Source organism: Phoenix dactylifera, chromosome 9 (assembly GCF_051530095.1).
Source record: "Phoenix dactylifera cultivar Ajwa chromosome 9, Ajwa_hap1_PhDact_Kaust_v1.1, whole genome shotgun sequence".
NCBI lineage: Eukaryota > Viridiplantae > Streptophyta > Magnoliopsida > Arecales > Arecaceae > Phoenix > Phoenix dactylifera.
The window spans coordinates 3,179,706-3,188,913 of NC_143198.1; the positions used below are offsets into that span (position 1 = coordinate 3,179,706).

Here is a 9,208-nt window from a genome sequence, read left to right on the forward strand (position 1 = left end):
GGTGAATTGGGGTTAACTATATGGTACCGGCCCGTGATCTTAGCATGCTTGCAGAGAACTTCAGCACGGAGGAGACAGAGAGCAGTTTTCTCATTAGACGGCTCCAAGGCACCTAAGTTGGATAGATTTGCTTTCTCTTTTTGTCAAAAATATTGGAATCTCCTTCATGATAATATGCCTTCATCACCCTTATTCCAAATGAAGAGGGCACACTCATAGCTAGAGATTTGAGACCGATAAACCTTATAAATAGCCTCTACGAAATCATCTCGAAGGTCCTGGCAAACAGACCGGTTGGTTTCCTTCCCCACTTGATGAATGAGGCCCAATTAGCCTTCATCAAAGGTTGTTATATCATTGAGAATTTCTTATATGTTCATGAAATGTTAATATACTGCAAGAGTTTGGGGCACAATGTTATCTGGAAGCTCACACAACATGGATTTTTCACAGTTGACTCTTACTATAGATTTGTCGATAGTGGTGGACTTGTTTGCCCTTATTGCAAAGTCATCTAGAAGGCACCAGTGCCAAAGGAGGCCAAGCTATTTCTTTGGCATGCGTTGAAGTACAAACTTCTTCTGGGTCGCCTCCTATATAGCCCATCATTATAGGTATGTATTTTGGGGTACTTGCGATCGTGTGCCGCAGGCATTAGATCATATTTTGTCTTGTGATTGTTCTGGGCTCTCTCACCGATGTATGTAGTGAGAAGCCGGTTCACAAAAAAAAAGGGAACAAACTTCACACAAACGAGATCCTTACCAAAAAGGGATGAACTATCAGTACAAACTTCCCTCTTTGTAGTTGTAATATGGAATGTATTTCTCATCTTTGCATTAGATGTTCATTCATCAAAACTATCTAGACTAAGAGGATGGCCACCTAAACTTCATTCTTTGTGGATGCCTTTGAGGAAAAGGTATATTTAACCAATCTTAAGAAAAACAAGGGATGATGCATGTCTATGTTTTGGCATATTTGGCTCGACCGGAGCAAGAGAACCTTCAAGGATACCGTCCACTCTTTTCATCTTTGGAAACACTTGGGGTCAGAGAAAATAATTGAAGGATACCGTCAAATTGGGACTTATGTATCCTCTTTAGTTTTATTTTAATTTTTTTTTTCTCTTTCCTTATATCTGTTCGAATCTTCTTTTCTTTTGTACATATACTTACTTTAAATTAATTAAATTGACTAGGGAAAATACCTTACTTCCTCCACATTCCATCAAAAAAAATAATTCAGATGAGAGGCGTGTCCAAATATATTCTCTCATATTATTTTTGGATTAAAATAATTGTAATGCTTATAATAGCCATCACATTGTTGTTATATATAGCATCTGGTTTATAATCTCGAGCTAGCTAGAAGCCTCCAACTCCATGATTTGTGGTGTAGGTAGTCCACTCAAATAATTAATTTATAATTAATTTTAAATAAACGTAGGAAATCAAATCACTTAGAGTCTTAGAGTATAATATTTGCTATTTATAGGCTAAACCAATTCTATCACCTCCACATCAAATAATATACAACGACCAAATCAAATATGGAAACCTACCGTTATTGATGACTCATCAATAGAGTTGCTGATAATCTGGCGATAATGGGTCATTAGCTCCCAATTTTTTTTGGTGTTATTAGCTCTCAATTGTCAAACCCCGGGCCAAGAAGCAACGATTTAATTAGGGAGGTGATCGATCACCCTCAACTAGTCTCCTTCTCCCCCAGACCCCCACCCATAACGAGAGTTACGAGACAAAGGAGAAATAAATAAGAAATAAATTCATGAGCCTGCAGTCAAATGAGACACTGGGGCACGGTTTCTAGTTCCATCGGACTAGGGTGGCGCTTTTGACCGAGAGGAGAGACACCAACCCCAAAGCCATCCTCGAAGCATCCGAATCTAACTCATGTAAAGCCAAGTGGTGCGTTATCCTCGAGGCGCATATCGTGGGCTAGAGAAGTACTGTTTGCAAACGGTACAGCTATTATTATCAACTGGATTCAGGAGACGCTGACGGTATAAGACAGGTGGGTGCCATCCCTGAGACATCTGAACTATGGTCGATGGCGATGTGGCTTTTTAGGCTAAGCATATCTACAGAAAGTCCAATAAAATTGAGAATTGGATCGTTTCATAAGTGCTTTGAAATTTATTATTTTTTTGATTTTTTTTTAAATCTGTCCGTATTATAATGGTAAGAGTCATTCGTTTTTGTAAAAAAAGAAAAAACAAAATCAAGTGCTGCTACGGGGCCCAAACAATGTACCCAAGAGAAAGCTCCATGCCGTATGATGTGAGTTTATCGGTAGAATTCACGGCGTTATGGCGTAAATAACCAATCTTTACGTGATACGCGGCGAGGGAGCTCGCATGGTACCGGCGTTGGGCCCGGAGGTTTTCTTGTAGTTATAAATTCACCAACAACCCAAAAAAAACTTCGAACGCATACACACCCATCGCCATGCAACGTACCACGACCGTCCATACGTCCACCCGCGGCAATGAGAGGCGGAAGGAAGTTGCAAGGAGCGAAGCGAAATTTAGGCAAGGAATTGATAAAGAAAAAGCCCACATCCCTTTACTCCTTCCAACTCCCACTCCTTTTTTTCTCGAGCCAAACCGGGTTGTTCCAAGGCGTCCACAGTGCTACAAGCGTGTGTGTGCGTAAGAGAGAGAGAGAGAGAGAGCTAAAAGCCCTTGAAATATCGTGAGAACACTGTTCTTTTTGTCTTGGTTTTTGACAGGTCTTCTTTCTTCTACAGCTTCTTTTTATGGAGGAGAGAGGGGAGGAAATGGAGGAGGGTAGTTTGATTGCGATGTTGGGCTGCTCGGGAGAGGAAGAGGGGTACCTTTTTGGGCCACTCTCTTCTATATCTCCTCCTCCTCCTCCTCCTACGACGGCTTATATGCTCTATTTCGGTGGGCAAGAGGAGGACGCTGTTCCCTTTCATGGGGTTGCCCAGAAATCAAGTGATTCTTTTCTGTCCTCCCTCTCCTCTTCTCCTTCTTCTACCACTACCCCTGCTACCGTCATCAGCTCTAAGTCATCAAAGGTATGCTTTGTGTCTTTTTCGTTTCCGGCCGTTAGTTAATCTTGGCTTTTGAGTGTGAAAAATAGCTGATGGTGGGCAAAGTAACTTGGTTTCTTAGAAAAAAGTTGGGACTAGTGGAGGTGGAGGAAGGAGGACAACCACAGCTAGTAACTCTACTGCCGACACTTCTGTCACGAGTAAGAAGCTTAAGACTGAGGGTTCCCCTAGCCACGGCTCAATCAAGGTTTGCTCTTTAATTTTTTATCTATGATTTTTTTTGTGGTTCATGGTTGTTGAACTATTAACGGTTTCGTTTATAGTAAAATTTCTGTTTTAATTAATAAAATGTTCATGGTGGGGAGAGGGGATCAGGTGAGGAAGGAGAAGCTAGGAGAGAGAATTATAGCATTGCAGCAATTGGTTTCACCATTTGGCAAGGTGAATGATCTCATCAATCCCTTCTAAAATTAGTTTAATGCATGCATCTCTCTGCTTCTTCTTCTTCTTCTTCTCCTTCTTCTCTTCTTTACAGTCCGAATTAAATGCAAGAAATTCTTGTTTTTTATTACTAGAAATCTAGAATACTAGTAGTAGCTAGCTAGTGAGAAACTAGTTGGTGCAAAATTTTCTGGTCTGATTGACTTTGACTGTGGGGAACGCAGTCGGATACGGCCTCGGTTCTACACGAATCCCTTGGTTACATCCGGTTCCTCCACGAGCAAGTCCAGGTGCGTGTGTTGCATCTCTCTCTCATTTACTATTCCTCTCACGGTCTCACCTCCTCTTCCTCTCTGTTCTTTTATTTCAGGTTCTGAGCTCTCCTTACCTGCGACGGCTGCCATCCTCTGCCCACCTGCATGTAAAGGCCACACTCCTCTCTCTCTAAATCTCTTTTCTTCTTCTGTTACTAATCTCGGCACTTTGTTTCTTTGGACTCACCTATAATGAAGGAGGGGAGAGGGGTGGAGGCGAGGACAAATGATCTAAGGAGCCGAGGGCTGTGCCTAGTCCCAGTGTCATGCACGGAACACGTGGCAAACAGCAACCGCGTTGATTTGTGGTTCCCAGCCATGGGTTGCTCCAACTCTTCCTCTTCCTCTTCCTCTTCCTCTACCAAGCATTAGGCCACTCTTAATTTCTTCTCTTCCAAGCGTTCCTTCTTGGGTTCAGTGACTGTTTCTTGTGTTCTTTTCTTTTCTTGTGTCCTCACTCTTGGGGCTCAACTCCCGGCCTTGGGCTGCTGCTTCCTTGTTTTTTTGTGTCAGGGAACAGTTACAGAAGAAAAGAAAGTTCATCTATCAAGAAAACAAAAAGAAAGGAAAGAAAGTTTATAGGAGAATAGAAGGGAATACGGAGGGGTATACAAAGGACCATCCCTGAACATTATATATATATATATATATATATATATATATATATATATGCTATGGTTCTGTAGCAAAGGGCATGTTAACACTCGGAAGAAGCGAAGCATTGTTGTTTTTGTGGGGTTTACTCTATCATAAGTGTGTGTGTGTGTGTGTGTATCTTTTAATGCATGCTTTGGAATTAAATGGATTTTGATTACAATAAGTACATGCATTTGTTCCTCGCTCTTTTTCAAAGTTAGAAAATAAAGGGGCTCAAGTTTATCAGCCTTTGGTGCTTGACTTGGTTAATGGATAAAGACACCGTACCATGTTTAATTGTATGACTTGTTGACACTTGGGCTCCACCCTGCCCCTTTATATAATCCTTGGACAGAGACTTGTGGGGTTGATTGTAATCCTAATCTTATTTGCATGCTGTACTACCGTGTCTATAATCATATGCTCTTCACCATTAATGTTAAATGTTAGCTTAATTATAACCACAAAAACATGCCTTCATTTGCCTTAGATAAACACAAAAATCTAGTGGGTTATATATGAACCAGGAAGCATGGGCTCTAAGCTGCAGCACTAGCTACTAAGCCAATTAGGAATGTTAGAAATGAGTTTGAATCTCGGACTTCCAAGGCTTAAAAAGCTTACAGGAAAAATTGGACCCTCGATGATCTCGGACTAGGAGACAGTTAGGTAGGTTTTGCCGTCGAATTGACGTGCATCCGCAGGGAAGGAGACGAATCTTGGTCACGAGGCCGGTTTAGCCATGGTTATCCCTGTCACGGTCGAAGGACCACCGACACCCTTGTGAAAATTTCCACCAAAAAGAAAACGACCTTCCTTGATTGGTGAAGACAGCCTTCTAGCTCTTCAGGAAAATAACAATATTCCACTCTTACATCAATCAAGCTGGACTCTTTAACTTTTTTGGTCATAAAATTATATTAAAATGAAAATTCGTAAAAGTTTGTATTTAGTCTCATACTAGCTATGTACTAAATAGATTTTAGATATTTAAATAAAACTATAGAATCCAAATAATACATTCCAACTAGCTTTTTTGGATGAGATCATGGATTGTTACAAATAGTATCAGAACAAACCAATTAGTTTTTTTGGATGAGGTCTTATAGTTACATAAACAGTTCTTCTATATGTATACTCACTGAGGTCAACAAGAGATCTCAAAGCTACTTGGAATCAGAGCATGCATTAGAGTAGACCCAACCGCATATCTAGCTATTATTGATTTATCGGACCCACCAAAATGGAGGGTAGATGATTTGACCGGGTGCACCTTTGGTGTAATGGAAATGAGCTCAATACTTCTCTTTCATGAGAGATGGCCTTCATGCCTCGCCACACTTTGTTTTTTTTCGCTAAAGCAAGTATTTCAAGCAATACAAATATGGATACATCTAACAAAATAAAAAAAATAACATATCATGGAGTGCCCAAAGCAGCTCCCCTCCCAAGCACACAGGGTGCCTCTAGAGTAGTTGGCCACATAAGCAGCCATTCAGTTCACAACCCCGTTGGCCTTTTTGAATACATATTTAGCCTGAAAAGCTTGCCACACTTTCATTAGCGGAGAAAATGGGGAAGACCTCAAACAAATTGAGGAGATCCCACTCTTTAGAGGAGACATCCCACCAAACAAAAGAAATCGACTTCCCCAACGACTAAGAAAGAAGAGAGAGTGACTCGTTGTGGATCCCACACACACACGTCAAGATGTGTCAATAATTGACAAGATGCCTTGGGTCGGCTTGCCCTGGATAAAAAACATCAACAACCTTCAAGCTTTGTCATACAATAAGAAAGCATATAATGTGATCAGTCTCCTATATAAACCCCAAAGAAGTCATCATGGCTGTTTAGAAGAACTAGTTGCTTGATTGAATTGAGAAGAAAAAAAAAACATTAGATTTATCTTGTTAAAAGATGGTAGGTGGCATGCAGTCAACAGCAAGTAAACATTTAGTCATGCTAAAAGAGATAATTTATACAACTAATTAGCATGCCATCAAATAATTTCCATGGTTCTACCTAACAAAGAACGCGACCGAGCTGGTGGCCCAGACGTAAAAGAGACGGATGACTGAATGAATGATATATTATCCTCCTGGTGGATAGCAAATTTGACTTCTGCTTGCATAAGCAGAAATTAAGTATTAATGCAGACAATCCAATAATTATAGGCCTGAGTTAAATTTCTTTCAGCTGATTTTGACAAGAAATCAACAAGAAGAACAGATGGACTAATGATATAAGAGAAACTACTGGAACAATATAGCATGCAAGATGAGAGTTTTCATAAAAAGCAACTGAAAGTTCTTGTCACCTAATGAACATGGTTCTGCGAGCACAAGAAGACTGTTGTTTTAGCAGACCAGAAAGTACTCAAACACATTGGTAGCTTGCAGTAACGTTTTGAAATTAACCCTGTTTAGACGCATTCTTATTTCAATGTTTGATACTACGAAGCAATAATAGAACCATCACTAATTAAGAAGAAAGATCTACACCAATGCATCATTTTCATGCTTGTTAAAATACTGATCCAATCAACTATTTTCTACCCTTGAAGACGATAATGATAGAACAAGCTTTTATATTATACTGGAGGACAAATAAATCACCAGTATCGTACATATTATGTATAGTCTCGAACTCAAAAAATTATAAAATAATTAGCTCAGTTACAAATTGTTTTAACAAAAAAAATGAATATAAATTTCGGGCATCTCTTTTTTGTGAATGGAATAAATAAAGAGGTTAAAAAATGAGCCACATTTTTAACAACTATGACGCAAGGCCTTTGAAGCAACTCCTTGATAGCACTGTGATAACCATAACATTAAACATCCGGCCTTGATAACACTGCAATGCTAGTATAAATGAAATTGCAATTATGACTAATGAGTTGATGAAGGCTCCACAATGAGCAACAGAACTTGTGAGGCAAATAAAGAACAATTTACTTGTGCTTTGAACCCAAGTTGAGACAAAAAACATAGGCAAATAAAAGACATGAAACTCACTAATTGGTCTAGGCTAGACTAGTAGCAAGCAAATTCTACAAAACAAAAAAAGCACTATAATACGAACCAGTATTGGATGGTGTACTGGTCGACAATTGGTTTAGCATAGTACAAATCCATATGTGCCATTCCAAGACATACCGACACAGGAAGAGCCGAAGAGGGAGAGTGAAAGGGAGGGAGAGGGAGAGGGGGAGAGAGAGAGAGAAAGGGGGATGGAAGCCATGGCAAACTAGATGTTGTCAGACCATCACGAGCGGCTGTCGAGAGGGGGGCATGTAAGAAAATATAAAATATATAAATAAATTTACCTCATCTAATCAGTTTAAATTTTTAGGACAAGTGGTGATTTCAACAGAGCACTCATCGCAAGCAAAACAACAAGCAGGGGGCGGGTTAATAAGAGCGAACCGAGGCTGAAATAGGGATTTAATAAATCTTAGCCAGCCATCTTGAATTTAAAGGCTCAATTGTGATAGTTCGATACATTCTAAACCAGCCAATTCGGCACAGTCCAACTATCCTTGCTAGAATTGAAGAGAACACTAACGAAGAAAGTTGGAAGTTTACTATATCAAGTTCGTGACTAATGTAAGCCCTAACTTCAAGAATACCATTAATAAATAAATTAACTATCTTCACCAATGTATGCTGGATATCATATTTGAAGAGCTTATAGGTGGCATATACACCAAAGCATTATATATTTCTCAGGTATCCTCTGTTCTTCAGCTTCACGTGGATCTAAGCTTCATTCTTTATTATGCTCCAGCTTCTACATGGCATAATGACTAATGAACATTTTGCGAGATCATAAAGCATCACAATGAGCAAGAGAACTAGAGCCTAACTATAACCAACAAGCCTTATCACTTCCATTTGGTGCTACATTTACAAATGCAGCTCATTCTTGATTCCTACCCATGCTTATATTTATGATCTACATCATCTCTCCCTCCATTTCAGCTTCAATTTGCCTTCAGTTCTTAATTTCCACATCTAATGCATTATAACAAAGAAGGAATTTATAGTTGAGACTGATCACATGGCAGAAGGAACGTTTGCTGGAACAATGTGTGCAATGAAAAAGAAGCAAGGCAGAACTGGTACCTGGAAAAGAGTTGAACTAGTAGGAATTATGACAACAATTAGTTTGTGATTCTCTATGCTTAATTTAACTCAGAACTTTGGAATGATGGTTAGAGGCATTAGAAAGAATGATGAAAAATCTAAATCAAAAAACCTTGTCAACAAGAATATCTGGTTACACCATGTTAGGAAAAAGAAATGAATAGAGCAGTTTGAAAGAATCAAGGATCTGAGGATCTCTCAAGTTATAATCACAAACCCCCATTTTAACTATATGCTGCATATGATTTTGAACAAGCTTATACCAAATCTCTTCGGAAACCTGTACCCGCATCCACTTCCTAAATATTTTCTCATTAATTTTTTTGGAGACCCGCTTCTCGGTACCACTCCCAACCGGCTTCTAGTAACTAAGGCTTACACTGTAACATGGCTACCAAATTATACAACCAGCTATATTAACACTTCATAATTTTATATGTCAGTCAAAACTTTCTCAAAGTAAACAACATTTTCTGCAACTCAACCGTGTTGTGTCATGGCATCTTAAAGCCCCTAGAAATTCAAAGTCCATCAGGTTCTTGTATCCACATTTTGTCTTTTGCCTGTGAGTTCATCTCTCACGTTGCAAGCTCAGATAACAGACCATTTCCCAGTTTTTTGGATCAT

The 9,208-nt window shown here is 39.4% G+C and overlaps 1 protein-coding gene across 1 annotated transcript; it reads left to right on the forward strand.

Annotated features, from left to right (window-relative positions):
• Window positions 1–2,454: 2,454 nt before the first annotated feature.
• Window positions 2,455–4,676, forward strand: LOC103704435 (uncharacterized). Its single transcript, XM_026803573.4, has 7 exons — window positions 2,455–2,670; window positions 2,773–3,063; window positions 3,161–3,286; window positions 3,415–3,480; window positions 3,705–3,770; window positions 3,851–3,901; window positions 3,993–4,676. The coding sequence occupies exons 1-7, from the start codon at window positions 2,512–2,514 to the stop codon at window positions 4,164–4,166; spliced, it is 933 nt and encodes a 310-aa protein (XP_026659374.4). The 5' UTR covers window positions 2,455–2,511; the 3' UTR covers window positions 4,167–4,676.
• Window positions 4,677–9,208: the final 4,532 nt, after the last annotated feature.

Coding starts and splice junctions, on each gene's coding strand:
- LOC103704435 (XM_026803573.4), top strand. CDS start 2,512: ATGAGAGGCGGAAGGAAGTTGCAAGGAGCGAAGCGAAATTTAGGCAAG. Junction 3,771..3,850: donor TCCTCCACGAGCAAGTCCAG/GTGCGTGTGTTG, acceptor CTTTTATTTCAG/GTTCTGAGCTCTCCTTACCT. Junction 3,902..3,992: donor CATCCTCTGCCCACCTGCAT/GTAAAGGCCACA, acceptor CCTATAATGAAG/GAGGGGAGAGGGGTGGAGGC.